This window comes from Fringilla coelebs, assembly GCF_963513975.1.
Source record: "Fringilla coelebs genome assembly, chromosome: 2".
NCBI classification, from domain to species: Eukaryota; Metazoa; Chordata; class Aves; order Passeriformes; family Fringillidae; genus Fringilla; species Fringilla coelebs.
Window position 1 is genome coordinate 62034535 of NC_140029.1, and position 16619 is coordinate 62051153.

Consider the following 16619-nt stretch of genomic DNA (forward strand, 5'->3'; position numbering starts at 1 on the left):
GCAGAAGCTGGTAGGGAGAAGAGAGAGCCCAGGGAAAAGGGGCTGTGGAGGGAGCAGGCTGATGCAGTAAACACCAAGGGAATATAAGCCTACTGCAAAGCTATACCAAATTGATACAAACCTTGCTGCTATTTTGTTAACATTCAGGAAGAGGAAAACAGTGAACAATGCCTTCCCAGCTTTGCCAAAGCCTTCCAAGGTAATCAAATACAGCCTTATTTTTTTCTGCTGACAGTACAACTTCTAAAAATATCATATTTCGCCCATAGATATGTGATCTCTATTGATTAAAGTCATTGTGTTCAAACCAGAGGACTTTCTAAAAGACATCAGGGAGCTGAAGTTATGGCCTTGAGCTCCTGAGGAAGCATCTTGGTTTTGGATTTGTGCAGTTAGCCTGGTTAGGTTGCCAAAAGATCCTCTTCTAGCTTCAATGGATGTGAATTTAAGCCTGCAAGAAAATTTCTGTACCCTCACCAGAGCTTCACCCTGTGTTATGTCAGTGAAATTTCAAATAGGAGCAGAAATGGAAGAGCCATTTAACTTGTGCAATTTCCAGCTCATCTGGGGAGTTACAGCAGAAGGAACACTAGAAGGACACTGTTGCTAGGTCGTGATGGGGGCAAATTCCCTTCCTAATTAATGTTTGTTAGTGTGCATGTATTACTTAACCCTGGCTCTGAAGCACAGAAATGTGCTGTTCATGGTAACCATCTCCTCTCCTCTCATCATGACGGGCCAGCAGCTTTATGAAAGCTTTTGGCACCTGCTCTGTCTGCAGAAGAGTTGATTTATGGCTCTCTTAATGAACATTCTTCTGTTACATATTGATTTTCTGCATGTTTCATAGTTTAACTTTGAAATGATGTGAAGGCCAGAACTACATTAAGTCCATACAAACAGCAAAACACCCTGACATAATAAAGCAAAAAATTGTTGCTGACCTGCAGCTGGTGCATTCTCCCTCTGAGAGCCTGCCTAAGCATCATAGCCAAATGCTCTCTCAAATAATATTTCTCAAAGGTGAGCTCATAAGCGAGTTAATTAAATACCAAATTGGTTATTGTGAGTGCATTTACTGGGCATGAAAAAATAAAGCATCTCTGATATTTCCCCCTGTAAATATGTTTTAAATCATTTGTTGGTAGGTAATTGCCATACTGCAAAATTAAGGCAAATAGATATATTTTGCATGCTATAAGGCAGCTGCTTTATGGTAATTAAATAACACCAATAGATTATGCTTAGATAAAAATTCTGGAAAATCAGGAGCACCACAAAGAAGTATGGCATTTATTGGTTCCCTGGGCATATCTCCTGGGTTAGTGTAGGCATGGCAGACAGAAGACACACCCACATTAGGCACAAGGGCAGCCCAGAGCAGGGAGGGGGCTGGCCTGCAGCACGCTGTTATATTTTGAAGATGACCTGTCCATACTCCCTGTTCCCTGGCCATGAAGTCTGGGGTGGTAGCCAGCACTGCAGAGCACCACAGGTCACTTACCACCACGGGCAGCACCCATGTGAGAGCCACAGAGCACAGCTGGAGGCTTGAGATATCAGGGGGCCCTGCTGGTTTTGTCCAGAGAAGGATTTACCCCTTGAGCACATGAATTCATTTCCTTCTTCACCTTAGGGACAGGGTGTGAGGTGCGAACCCATCAAAACAAAAGGCTCCCTGCTCTTGCACCTCTCTTTGCTTTACAGCTAGGGCAACCACCTCCCACGTGGAGACTTGGCCATGACGCTGTATTGTGTCCCAGTCAGCCTTAGCCTTATCTTGCACACTGAAAGTGAAGATAATGCACGGAAAAAATATCATTTGGAACTGCAACAGTCTCCCTACTCATTTGCTGTGGTGATAGGAATCAGGAAAATTAAATTCTCTGGCAAGACAGAGAAAGATCTTGCTCTTGACTGTGTAGTACATGCACACCTACCATTGCCTGGTATGCCCCTCCATTCTTTGGCCCTGTCCTAAGGCAGTGCACAGTACACATTTGAAATGTCTGCCAGTTAAGAACTTCCTGAAGATCACTGATCTGACAAGGTTTTTTTCCATTTGATATTTGTACATATTGTATGAGAATTAACTCCCCTTTCCATAATTAAAGCCCAGAGACTGGGTGGCTGCACTGCTGACACAGACTTCTTCTTCAGGTCTGGCAACTCATGATACTTAGGACTGAATGAGACATAATTTTATCACTGTTGTGCACAGGGATCCACCACAAAAACCCAACATGATGAACACCATTTTTGTTTATTGGTGAAGATAAGGCTGGCAGATACTTCCACACATTTCTTTTTTATCAAGCCATTGGTGTGGTGAAGCCTAGATGACTGAGCTCCCCAGGGTCTTGCCTTTGCCAGGGAAAAGCACAGAGGTTGCTGCACTGAAACACACTTTTCCAAAGCACAACCTTCAGCTATGATCCAGCTAGGTGGCTGGAAGCTGAAAGAAAAAGTTTGGAAGCTGAAAGAAAAAGGTGCCAACTTTTCTGTTTGTGTTAGGGGAAAGAGTCAAGTTGTTGGCACAGATCTGCCCCCAAACCCCACTGCACAGCAACCAGGGAGGTTAGGGAGATGTGTGTGCCTTGTGGCATCTCCTTCAGACCCTCATTTTCTGTCCAGCTGTGCCTCCTCCCTCAGTGCCAGGCTGAGGGGGCATCCTCCATCCTCTGCCTCCCTCCCGAAGCCGGGCGGCAATGGCACACTGCGCGATGCTGAGGTGGCATGATTGCTCCTTCCCTTCTCAGTGGTGGCTGCATATTAACCATGGATTAATGAGCCTTCCAAGTATTACTTAATGCTCCCAAAATGCTTTATATTTTCTACTTACATGGTAATAATCATTAAAGGATTAAAGTAAAAAAAATTATCAACTCAGATGGCTGCAGTTAAGCTTCAGCATCCTCACTTTGTTTCTTACCTATTTACAGTGGTGAGATCAGTGGAGCATATCCTTTGGCCTTACTGACACCAAAAAGATTGGCAACTTCACAGTATTTCTGACAACAGTATCAGTTTTGCAGATGGACCCATTGCACACACAATGAAAGGTAACCTACACAAGTGATTTAACTATCCTCCACCCCAAACCACTTAACTGATGTCAGGGAATATTGTCCCTCACTAATAATTCATAGAGAGACAAACCAAAGACACAGATTCCTGCAGAGCATCCCAGCTAGGTGATGGCTCCTGCATCTCCAGCCACATGATGGAGTGCCCATGGCACGGCCAGTCAGGTTTGTAGGCAGATAGAGCACAAGGCCGTGTCAGGATGCTATTGAACAGATCCTGCCTCCTGCAGGGCTTATTAGTTCAGACACAGCACCCCCCTGATGCTTTTATTTATCCCCTAGGCTCAGCCTGGCTCATATCCAGCTTCTGCTGCACCTCTGCTCCATCTGTTCTTGCACCCCAGCTCCAAGACCTGGAGGGGCAGGAGGCAGCCTGCCAGGGCTGTTGGTGTGCCCGAAGGCTCTGTTTGACATGGAGGGAAAGGCAGTTTTGGGTACAGAGGAAAGCACACGCTGTCACTGTTCCCTGTAACCTGATTTTGCCCATGAACTCAGGAACAGATGGATGGGGCTTGGGGAAATCTTGGGGATGCCCACCATGATGTAGGGTTGTTCCCCAACAGGGAAAAAAATTACCCACAAAACCCAGACCTAAATTGTAGGACTTCTTGGCTGCAGAGGGTAAATTTTTGCTCAACTTTTATACTCAGCTATTTGCAAGTACCAGGTGGCACAGGTCTTTCTGGAGCACCTGAGCTGTTATTTTGGGTCATCCAGGACCAAAGGAGGCTGCAACCCACTGTGTGATTTGCCTGTAGAGAGCCTCAAGGTCCTTTTCCACAAAAAAAAAAAAAAAAAACCACAAAAGCTACTTGATCTGCAAGTTTCTTCTAAAAGCCAAGAAGCAAAAGTTACTATTACTAAAAATGCTGAAAGGCTGCTTTTGGCAGATTTTCCCTCTGAGTGAGCAATGAAAAGGTTTTCCCTTTCCCAACATCTGCTCCATCAGACTGAGTTCTCTTGCTACCGGCTGTTCATTGGCCGCTGGCAAATTGAAGTTGCTTTAGTTAAAGCAGCAAATAAGCAAAATATCCAGACACAGCCTGGATTTATCTGTGAACTGGGATGTTCTTTTCTAATCACTGGTTTATTATTAAAAATCATTAAAAGCTTAAAAATTATTAAGAGATACCAGTAAGCTCATGTTTAGCTGCAAGTATAAATTATCTCCAGTTGCCTTGTGAAGCTTCTGGAGATTAAGCTGCTTTCAGATCTGTTTTCTGATAGTGCCTTCATCTTTTACCAACAGCCTGAAACAAAATTCAGTCTTTATAATCAGTTATTTACAAACCAGTGGTTATGTTTGTGCAACCATTCACGACCTTAATATTTTTGAGTCTCTTTTTTGAAATATTTTCTATGGCAGAAGAAACTCAGAAAAAGTTTAATTTTCTTTTAAAGCTGTATCATTTCCCATGTGATTTAGACCCTTGAGACTCCAGGCAGAAAAAGTAATTGGACAAAGGATTCCAGTTTGGCTGTATGGGGTGAATTACTGAATGGTGAATTACTGCAAGCATTTGCATCTGTTTTCCTGACACAGTTTAAATCTTGACTTGGGCATAGCTATGAATTGTCTGCAGGCAGGCACGTACCTATTTGTAAGGAATGTGCTCCTGCTGCATTGCTGCCTTCTTTGAGTTTGCATTCTGCTGAGCTGGTGTGTGGCTGTGGAAAACTTGTAATTTCAGCCACTCTCTGAAGCACAAATAATGAGAAGTTTAACCTTCTTGAGTTGATGTGTTGAGGGAAATATTTATATGGGACACTGCTTGGCTCAACAGGGGTAAAGACATCCCCAAAAACTGTTTGCCAGAATGATGACAGAGAGGAAACTGAATGAGCCAGACAACACCCTGACCACATCACAGCTATTTCCTAGGAGTGGGAGGAGAGAAAATAAGATGTGAACGTATCTCCCAAGCCAACAAACCTGAAACAAAACATTTTTGAAGGACCTGTGTCTTGGGCTGCTGTCAGATACCTTATGGTGAACATTGCTGTGGTGGGCTAGGACATTCCTGATTCCAGGACCAACACAGCTACTGCCAAGGCAGCAAAGGAAAACATGTACCTGCCTTTCAGCTGTCTCTCTAGTCTGACAGACAAATGCAAACTCTTTTAATAAACCCACAAAAGGCTGTGAAATGGGTTGGAGCTGGCCTGAGGACCAAGCTTTGTTTCCCCTCTGCTGCCACTGCAGCAGAGCTATGACAGCTTTTAAGGAACCAACAAAGTCATGGGGAATGGCAATATTTCACTCCAGCAAAGCCCCCCAACAAAACACAGGTCACCCACAGACTTGCATACTGCAAAACATGAGCTGGCCTAAAAAGGCTGGGAAAATCAGCATTTCCTCACTTCTAGAGATGCTATCTCATCCTAAGTCAACAAAATCTGGGCTACACCTCTTTCAGTGATCAAAGACAAACAGAAACAGACTCCTTTGAGCCTGTGAGCAGACCCAGAATCCAGGCAGGGAACAGAAATTGCACTACCTAAGTAACCTCTCTGCTTTGTGCCTCTTTGCACAGCGAATTAACACAGCTTGCACATCCAAAAGCAGGACTGAAGCATCAGGGATTCTACCATAGGGGGAAAGTAATCATGAAGCAGTTAATTGAATAAGCCCAGGAATTTTCTTTCTGCTGGAAGCCATCCCACAAGGAGAATGAGAGGAAGATTTGTCCAAGTGGATTATTTTCTCCATGTGACTTGCTCCATATTATTTTCTCCACTCAGCACTCTTTAGGAGCGTGTTTACACTTGTGCCATGGTACAGAGTCTTTTCTGGTAGATATTGAACAATCTGTCTTCTCATTGTCAGAGAATTTATTTAGCTTTGCTTGTGATTAGAAATAAGGGTGCTTGACCCAAAGCATATTTTGGAGTATGTCTTACTGTCTTTTGCCATCCCTCATCTGCCACAATGACCTCCTTTCCAGTCCAGACTGATTTCATTAGCTGGTGATGTCTCTGGGCTTTGGAGCACCATGAGGATTCGCATTTTGGATGAGTTTAAATTACCAGATACTTGTAGCTCCATACTTTTTCACTGGTGTCAGTCTCCTGTGCTGCACCTTGGATTCCCAAGTGCATCCCACACAAGACTTTCTGTGTGCCTTTGTTCTTTTCAGATACATTTTTCTGATATGACTTTGGTTTGGCCATTGTTGAGGCAAACGTTCAAAGATTGCTCTCATCACCCTTACACTGCTGCACGTGCCTGGTAGCACCAAGTTCTGTTTTCATGGAGCATTGCAGGGTCAGAACACTTCAGGTGGGAAAGGAGTTCTGGGCAGTTGCAGATGTGATCTCAGAAATTGCACTGCAGCTGGTTTACAGTCCTGCTAACACAGCTCAGGATGAGGCTAGTCTGTGCCCCAAGGGTACATTGCTGGCTCATGTTCAGCTTATTTACCATGTAGTTGCCCTTTGTCCCTCTGTCTTACTTGGAAAAGCTAATAAAATCCATGCTTTATTCACTCACTCTGCCTGAAATTCTCTGTCGTCAACTAGTTCAAAAAGTAATTCCCTACTTTTTTCCTGGTGATGAGTTCCTTGTAGTAGAAATAAATTGAAAGCTCCAGCATGCAGTTATGTTGCCAGACCTTTTTTTTGCTATATCTGAAATCTCCCTAAAAGCTTTCTTTTCTGGAGTGGAAAGAAAGTTATCTTACCTGAACCTGTATTAAACAGCGAACATAATATTTGGGGTTACTGTGACCAAACTTTTGGATTTGTCTTAAGGAGACAACTATCCTGCTTGGTTTTCCTTTTGCATGAGTCAAAGGAACTGTAGGGTACCAGAGGGGTTCATTTAATTTAACTTCAGCTAGAAAAAAATCACATCTCCATCCCAAGCTATCTTCCAGCTTCCTTGGTTGTTGGTAGCAAGAAAAACAGTCTTTCTTTGGGAACAAAGAATGTGGCTGATCCTAGACTGCTAAGGATGCTGCTGAGAGAGAACCTCAGCTCTCAGGCACAAAAAGCAGGGAACTCACAGCATTGCCCTCCTTTTACAAGCAAAGCCTGCACTTCCCAGGACTTCCCTGGCCTGTGGAGTGCCTTTTCATACAGGGGAGTCCAACCAGCATAGAGAGCATCTCCCTGTGTGCAGCCAGGTGTCCTAAGCTGAGCAGACATTGCAATGCAGCACTCAGACATCCCTGCTGAGGAGGAGGATGTCTTCAGTCTGCCCTGAACCCTTGAAAAGAGGTTCCTGAACTCCAGCAGGTTTTTCATATGGTCCATTGCTGGATTGAATTTGATAATTTTCAGAGCAAGTATGTCTGAGTGTCTGATCCTGCAAAACATCCATATTTTTCCATCTCTATCTGTGCATGTTCTTGACACTGAGCTCCTGAGTGCTGCTGCTGAGGCCAGGGTACTGCCACGATCACCCTGCTTGCCACCATCCCGCTGTTCCCATTTCAGCCTCTCATTTTCAGCCTGAAGGTGACTGTAACCACCCCCTTACCCCAGCTGCCCGACGTAATCCCTGTGTGGTGGTCATTTACTCCAGTTTTAGGCTTATTGCTTTCCCTATTTTCCACATGGTGATTTCCAGGAGTGGAAGAACATTTTCATCCTCTGCTGATGTGGTTTTCTGCTCTGTAGCATCCGCCTCCTTGCTCATCTATAGCATTTGTGTTCTGCACAAGGAGATGTTACCAATTTAATATTTTTCTGTCTTATTTATGCTCCATTTCTCTGTTTCTCTTTACATTTCAGCTGGCATTTGATGCGAAAGAGTGTGTGATCTTGTGTTTAAAATATTCACAAGGACTCGTGCCTCTTCTCAGCTATGCATTTACTAGGAGCTGATGGGCACTTCATCAGCTACTCTGAACCCTAATATTTCCATGTGTGAAATTCTAAGGCTGTTTGAATGATTTATTTTTTACTGAGGAGGCCAATCTGGAAGTGAAAAAGGGTTTCAGTTTGGATCAGTTCAGAATGAAATTGCTCTGGAAGAAAGGATTAGAATTGAAAGCACTGCATCTGGTATGGAAATAGGTGGTTAATTTCTTACCAAAGTTGTTTCAAACATTTCTGTCTTTAAAAAAAAAGAACACCAAAATAAACACACAAAGTGCTCAGAGGTCTCTGCTGCTCTCCTCCAGTGATGCTTTCATGGTATTGCTGAGACTAAAGGGCAGAGCTAAAGATAAATCCATTAATGTTATATAAGATGCTCAGAAATGCCTCTAAATAAATGAAAGTACTTCAAATTGTACACTGCACACGTGTCAGGAAATTTATTGGCAGTGCCAAGATGCTCTTCCCTCTTTGGAGAATGCTGTGGGAGAGCTGAGCAGAAGCATTGCAGGTGGTTATTAGCAGCAGGTCACCCAGAGCAATTTTCAGGAAGTCTCCATGCACAAGAGAAATTTTTCCATTCAGCGCAGCCATAAATAATCCCAAGGGCTAAGAGCTTTGTGTGAGGTTCTGAAAAACAGCTGAGCCACTTCCCTGCCCAGCTGCTCGCCCTTGCGGCGTGGAGGCAGAAGGGACGTGTGTCTACTTTGGCGGCATGCACACGAAACCGCCTGTTTAAATCCCTGCTGGAAGTGGATTTGCTGTGCCACACCAAAGCAGAGGGCAGATATTCCTTTTTGGGACATCATTTCCATGTCTCACTATGCTGGCTGGACAACAAGGGCTGTGGCTCCTTCACTTGGACCTGCTTGCTCGAGCTCCAGGCCAGTGCAGGACAGCAATTAAGTTTTGCAGGCATGTAAATCCCTCGGCTTCCTCGCCAGCTGCATCCACAGCTGGCGGCACAATGTTTCACTGCTTTTTGCAGCTCTCCTGGCCTTGCCTGTGATCATGTTAAAGTGAAACTTCATCTGTCAATAGCAAAATTGGCGACGCCAAGGATTGAATGATTGTGATTTCTTCAGAAACAGCTTGGAGGAAAGTAAGACATCCAAAGTCGTGGTGAAGTTAGTGATGCTTTCCTTTCAGCAGCAGCAAGAAAAGCCCCAAATTAGGTTTTTGAATGACAGATGAGGAGAATCTTTTGCTATAAGACTTTGGTTCAGCAGGGAATAGGAACCATGAAAAAGAGCAAGAGCAGAGAAGAAAAGATACTTAACAAAAAGAGGCAAGGTATGGAAAGAAAGAAAAAGAATGCAGCCTGGTAAGGTGTTTAATGACTGAACATCCATGTTTTTTATTTCCAAATACACCACATGCATACAGAGGTGGGCTGGGAAGTTGTTGTCATGTTCAGCTAGACACAAGCGGCTTCCCCTAGCTCCATCAGAAGCTGAAGTGGCTCAGCTCTGCTCAGTTCTGCTGCAAAACCACAGCAAAGGCAGGCCCAGTGTATTGCCTAAACCTTGTTCAGCTCTCCAAAGGAATTCCCGAATTCCTCCTTTTTGGTGGCTGATGTGATGCCTGACACCCATCTCCAGGGGCTCCAAAGAGAACCATGGCTCTGTGCCATCCTGTGCCATGCCATGTGTGCCAGTGCCAATGCCACCAGCGGTGCCAAGGGCAGCCCATCATGGTCACTGCTCCCAGCCCATCATGGTCACTGCTCCCAGCCCATCACGGCCACTGCTCCCATGGTCACGGTGCCAGGGGAGCAGCAGGCCCCCTGCAGCCAAGAGAGCATGGCTGTGTCCTCTCTTGCTCCTCACCTCCTCACTCAGTTCCCAGTAAAGCTGCATAAAGACTGTCCTTCCCCCACTGGCACCCTGTGAAATTATTGCAGGATTCAGTTTTTCTCTCTTGAGCACTCAGGTGAGGGATGCCAATTTCCTGCTGTGAGGGGAAGACTTTGGGGGTGCCAAAGGAGACATGAAGTCTCAACTCTGAGCCAGGCAGAACAAGAATTATGGGCTTTCAAACAGCATAGGAAGAACCAAAGTCCCAGGGAGGCAGGGTGCGGACACAGCAGCTCCTCTCCCTCATTTTACCAGAGCTCTTGGGATCCGATGTGCTACCTTTAAACTCAATCCCCTGCATTACTTAAGAACCTCAGATTGTTGCTGAGAAAAAAAAAAAGAAGGTTTTAAATGTCACCCAGCTGCGTATGCTGGGAGCTCTTTGCTACAAGGTGAGAATCTTAATGGTTAAACAAAAAATTATACTCTGTAAATTCTGACTTTGAGGCAAAATTCATGATGTCTGGGAACCTGACTGAGGACATTTTAGCACCTGCAGGGACTTGCAGGACCATATTCAGTGTGCCTTTGATCTGCTGAGAAGCAGACTGAGACCTTGCCACTGATTTCATGTAATCAAGCCTCTATTAAAAAGCCCCTTTTACCTCTGCACCCTCTGTGTTAGTCACAGCATTTCCTTTGGGACGGTATTTCTCCCAAGAGAGTTACCTGGGCTATTATGTCTAACACAAAGGGCTGCACTGAGAAATTCCTGATATACTGAACCATATCAGAGTGGGTGGATTACAAAGTCATATGTGGCAGAGTCTGATGGCTACTCCTCAGCCTGCTGTCAAACACCCTGTCAAGGGGAGAGACATTTCTCTAATATTAAAATAACAGCACTGTCTTCCATTCATAACATTTGACTTCAAATGTCCTGCAACCAGGTCAGATTCAATACAGAATCAGAGAACCTGGAATAGTTTGAGTTGGAAGGGACCTTTTAAAGGCCATCCAGTTCAGTTTTAGTTCTGCAATGAGTTGGGACACCTTCAACGAGATCAGGCTGCTCAGATCCCTGTCCAACCTGACCTTGGATGTTTCCAGGTACAGGACATAAACCACCACTCTGGGAAAACTGCCAGAGTTTCACCACCGTTATCATAAAAAACCTTCTTCGTTATATCTAATCTAAATCGATCCTCCTTCAGTTTAAAACCATTACCCTTGTGCTACTGCCTCAAATTCACTCTCAAAATCAAATGTGAGTAGGAAAGGACTCAGTGCTTGCCCCCTCTATCCCCCTCCAGATCTGTAGCAGAACACGCAGGGCCAGTTAACAGCGGTAATTAACTTTTTACTTGGGCTGGGAGGTGAGGAGAAGGAAGCCTGAGCCTATGAGCACAGACACTTCTGAGGTGGGGGCTCTTTCCCTCCCTGTCCCCCGAGGCACCGTGGTTGTTACTCTGTGGGACCGGGCAGGAGCTCGGAGCTGTCCCCTTTGCAGCGCGCTGGCAGTGGAGGCTGTGCTGCCCTTTGCCGTAGCCCTGCAGGGGGATGGATCTGCAGGATAAAGGTTAATGGCTTCTGGAGAGAGGGGGTCTGGGCCAGGAAGCAGCAGAGAATGGAGAGGCCCCGGGGAGAGCTGCCTGTGAGAGCTGGCTGTGCCTCCTGTCTGCAGGGCACCCTTAAAGTCACATCTCAGGACAGACCGAGCCTCCTGGGGTGACCAGGTCAGCTGGAATTCCTTCAAACAGAGGCAGGGCTGACAAAGCCCTGCCTGCTGCTACCCACATCCCTACAAAAGGATTTAAGATCTTAGGTGCCCTGTGCTCACAAAGTCCTAGCCCACAGCTGGGGTGGGAAACGGGCACCTTGCCAGGAAACCAGGTCTGCAGGTAGCAGAGCATTTTGCAGATCCTCTCACTGCAGCTGTGACAATCCTGCTGGACACAAATACCACTTTGTTCCCAAATCAGCCTGCGTGGGAGATCTGAGGTTGTCTGGGCTGAGACGGTGGCATCTGGGTGTTTTTAGCAGCAGGTTTCATAGCTGCTCTCCTCACTTGCACCAAATAAATAGATCCCATGGGGGTGTAATGCACCCTAGCACTTTAATCCTCCTGGGGATAAAGTGGATTACAATGCTATTCAGCTGGCCACTGGGTGCAGAGCCAAACTGTTATAAGAGGATTCAAATCCCTTCCCTAAGTCAGAGCAGATTTGCTTGTTGCTTTAAAAACTAGCTGAAAGACAGCTTGGATCCATAATCATGCTACAACTCTTTTAGAATATTAAGATTGAACTATTTTATGACCTTGTTTGAATAATTTTTTTGTAATTCAACAAGTTCCTTGAAGTCCTACAGAGGTGGAGATTGGTGTTTTTTACAAAAGTAATGTAAACACAGTTTTTTAGTATTTAAAAGAACAGTTTTCACACTCCCCAAAGAGTTAAAAATTGTGTGCAAAAAGCTAGTAACTCCTTGAACAAAGAAGATCTGTTTTACTCAGCCATATGCAGCATCTCATGAAGCACCAGCACCTGTCTGGAATGTGATTGCACTGTTGTCCCCTGTCATATGACACTGGCTATCAGGACAGGAACTGATGCTAAGGACTGAGGATATCCCCCCAACTTCACCTTCTTTCCAGTTTGCAGTTCTGGGGAGAATTGTTATTGAAAGGGGGCAAATGAACAGGAATTCACTGAGCCTCACCTCTGCAGGATCAGAAAACCCAGCCCATTTCTTCCACGCAAATGGAGGACCTTCAGACTTTCCCTGCATGCTGGGACCTGCAGCCAGCAGCATAAGTGTTGCTCCTTTAATTGGTATGGCTTTGGAGGGAGCAGCCACTTGGCTAGAGAGCTCTGCTGCCCAGCTCTGCCTCTCCAAGGGAAGATGTCAGATTGACCACACGCTTGAAAGAAGGCAGGTTACAAAGTAATGGATGTGATATGATTGAGGACGAAGGTGACCTATAGAAGTGTGGTAAGTAAGTGGTTTTCTCTGCTTGGCAAGTGAATTTTGATCCCAGCATAGCACTGAGCTGTGAGATGCTGCTATGATTGGGAAAGCTTTGTAGGAGGACAAAGAGCAGAAAGTAGCAAGAAGGACAAAGGCTCCAAAACAAACACCCCCTCCCATTCATACTCCTGCCAAATGGACAAAACAGAGAGGGATAGTAGCAAAATTGTCTTTCTTTCTCAGAGTCACCCATGTCTGCCTGTTGAGTGCAGGGAAAATAGCAGCAGATCAATAGGGGTGTCTGTATTGACACTTTCACCATCTTGCCCTTTAAGAAACACAGAAATGTTCATCAGCCTTCCCAATTAATGAGCCTTTCAGTGGGAAGAAATACACAGGTTTCTCTCTAAGTGTGTGCCTCTCTACCGGCTCTGGATCTCTCCTAAAAGAAGAGGTAAGTGACAGGCTCTGGTCATTGTCAGAGGCCCAGGCTGTGATGATGATGGCAGCATTCTGGAATAACTTTACAGGAGTGCCCCCTTGGCCTGGCTGTGGGTCTGTGACAGCAGAAGCTGGTGCAACCTTCCCTGGAGGGCACCGGGGCTCCTCTGCTGCTCAGTGAGTGCTTTCTGCGATGCCACGTGTCTGACACACATACGTGACCACCAGCCACAGATCCTCCTGTGTGGGCTGAGTCCCACTACATCCCTGAGCACTCCCTTGGGTGGAAGGAGTGAAAATGGAGGTCCTGCAGCAATTGACTTTAATGAAGTTATGTGTGTTGGCACTGATTGAAGACCTGGCCTGTGTGAAGGATCTCAATGTGCATAATCACACCAGAGTGAGATGCCTGTCATTTATCATTTGCACCAATCAGCCAGGAGTCCCCTTGCACCAGCACTGTGGAGATACAGGATAAAGTAACCCCTTTGCAAAGGGCTTATGATTTTGGAGTAAGCACAAACGTTTAAGTCTTGAAGAAAAAGGAGAGAAATTACATTGCTCCCAGCCCTTGTTTCCTAGCAGGTTTGTATTCATCGACCGCGAACCTTAATACAGTTTTCACTCCACTTGTCAATTGTTGAGATAGATTTGGGGGCTGTCAACAAAATGTTACAGTTGAAAAGACCCAGCTAGAAATAATAGACTAAGAAACATCAAAGTAGTCATAATACTGTAAATCACCACAGAAGAATAACTTTGGCCCTTTCACATTTCATGGTCCCTTAGATGCCTTTTGAGAGCAACAACAGCCTCCCTGTGCCTCCCTGGGGGAGAAATGGGCACCCTAAGAAGCACATTCACCTGGCTTCAGTCTGACACCAGGCTTTGGACAAGGTGCTTTGCTTGCCTGGAGGCAGAAGGCTCCAGCTGGCCCACAGGCTGCTATGGGTGAGCAGCTGTTTGTGTCACGCTGGGCACAGAGGGACCCAATCCCCTCTGGATGCTGCCACAAAGTGGTGATGCATTCCTTACGCAGCTGGAGGAAGCTGAACACCTGGGGAGCACATCAGAGCTAAAGCCCACCCTATTTATGTGGTTGGTTGTGAGCTGGGTAACCTGGAGCACTTAGCACGTTTTGCTCTACAGTCAGGGGGGTTTATCACAGCAGAGGATTTCTCATCAGCTTCTTCATCTGAACGGAGTCTCAACAGGCTCCTGTGGAGACAGACACCTGTGCCTTTGGGTTCCCAATGCAGCCTTATCAGGGGAGCAATTCCCACCTCGGTCAAAACAAGTCTTACTGGGGCTTCACTGACACAGCAGACCTTTTCCTAGAGGGTCCTGTTTGTTTCCAAGAGAATTTGCTTCCAATGTCTGCATTCAAAGGCTGCCACAGCAGGACTGAGATTGGTCATCTTTCTGAGGAGCTTTCAGTCTGAGCAGTGACGAGCTTGGCCACGGGGGATTTTAGTAAACTGAAGTGCCCTATATATGTTTAACACAGCTGCAGCTCCTACCATAGCAAACCTGCAACTCAGCAGGACCTGAAATGACAAACTTGGGTCTAGTCTTAGGTAACAGTGGAGCAATAGTCACCCCCGTGTGCTTATGGGACCTTATCAGACAGTTCCACTGGCACTGAAATTGTGTTGGGACCTGTTGTGTGTTGAGAGCCTTTTTTTCTGTTCACTTTTTAAAAAAAGATAAATTAAAATTATAGACGAAAGTAGCAGGAGACAGTCACATTAAAGGGTTGAGCACAGAAGAATTCCCTGACAAAATCTCCCCGTGCACTTAGGAACGCAGCTATTTCTTTTACCCATTCAGACAACCAGACGCTTTCAGATAATGACAGGGCTGTGTGTTTTTAACTCCCCTTGTGAGGAGCGCGGTGCCGGGAGAGGCGAGCCCGCACCCAAGCGGTTCAGCCCCGGGCAGCGCCTGCCCCAGCCGGCAGTGCTCAGAGCGCAGCCTTGCGGGAAAATCCTCCCGCAGCCGGCACCCTGCTAGAAACAATCTCCTTCTGCCTAAGCACAGCCTGAGACGGGGATGATGACTGTGGGAAACGTGCCCTTATTTTTTTTTTTTGGTGAGGTGATGCTATTCTGAAGAGGGATTTACCCCATCAATGGACGTCCCAGGGACCAAGAGCTCAGGCAAGATGCTTCCTGCAGCCCCTCCAAGTACTTCACAGGGACCCTTGCAGAGCCAAAAATAACTTGTCCTGAATCAAATTAATTTCTAAGCTTGCACCAGGGTAGCGGAGCTACCTCAGGAGTCAGGTCAGCAAGGACTTCTTGCCAAACAGAAGCCGCTTCATTAAAGTTGGTCATTCACCAGTGTGATAAAGTAATTAAAGCCTCCTGATTGCTTTCTCCCCCTGCTGCTCCTTCTCTAGTACAAACATGAAGGCTCCAGTGTAGATGGAGCTGTTGGCACTTTGTCAGTGAAAATTCAGAACTGTGCAAGTAAAAGTAGTGTTTTTATGGGGACTATAAATAGTTTTGCATTAAAGCAAATGTATCCTCCTTCCTAAAATAGATTCACCTTGCAAACAGCTTAAGGACAGTTTCAGCGCCAGAGGAATGCCTCCAACTCCCCCCAGGAGACAGAAACAGCTGGTTTTCCCCTGAAAGAGCAAACGGCAGCCGAGGAGATCCCTCTACTGCCACCCCCCTCTTCCCGTTCCCCTCAGCCTGGCAGCATCCCTCCGTGCTGGTGTGTCAGCCTGGGAGACCACACAGCATCCTTTCACTAGCAAGGGACATTAATTCATCCACCTAACTTTTCCAGTCATTTTTACTAAACGCTTGCAACATGCACGCTCATCGTGTGGGCGAAATGGAAGAGGAAACTTTGGGGAGGGGGAGCCGCGACTTCCCACGACCGCTCGGAGCAGCGGGTTGCTTCTCCTTTGCTCCAAAGGGAATCATGCATTCAGACAATGCAAACATCCTCTCTGCCGGGGCTGCAATGTGTTAACAGCACTCTCCCCTCGCTGCCAGAGCACAATTTCATTCCCTGTGGGGAATCACGGGTGGCGGCAGTGGGGACGACGAGGAGATGTTAGAAGAGAAAATATATTTTTAACTCACCTTGAGGCTGTGTGTTGGGTTGACGACGCAGACAAGTTGCCCGGCAGCTGAGAAAACCCTCTTTGCCTTGTAGTGCTGAAACCGCAGGTGAATAAGATCTAACACAGCCCCAAAGCACTGGGTGAAGAAAAGCATCACAACTTTTGGCGTTGCTGCTGCTGCTGCTGCTGCTGCTGCTGTTGCTGCTGCTGGCAGTGGGCAGGGGAAGCAGCTGGGGAGCTCTGGAGTCCTTGAGCCCGGGGTGGGAGTGCAGTCGGCGAGAGCTGCTCTCCGGCACAGCTTAGCATGCCTTCATATTCATCATCAAAATAAGACGGGAAGAGGCTTGCAGCAGCGGGGCGGCCAATGGAAAGGACAGGAATGTTATCCTTGAGGTCCGGAGACAGCCAATAACAAATGCCTCCCCT

General features: G+C 46.3%; 1 protein-coding gene across 1 annotated transcript in view; it reads right to left on the minus strand.

Moving 5' to 3' along the window:
* Nucleotides 1–16347, minus strand: part of SIAH3 (siah E3 ubiquitin protein ligase family member 3) — a gene marked incomplete at both ends in the record, with an annotated part of 41206 nt that extends 24859 nt beyond the window's left edge. Inside the window, one exon of the mRNA XM_084226309.1 lies at nt 16213–16347. Within this exon, the coding sequence (XP_084082435.1) occupies nt 16213–16347 (135 nt within the window). The remainder of the gene's footprint in view (nt 1–16212) is intronic.
* Between the last annotated feature and the right edge of the window lie 272 nt (nt 16348–16619).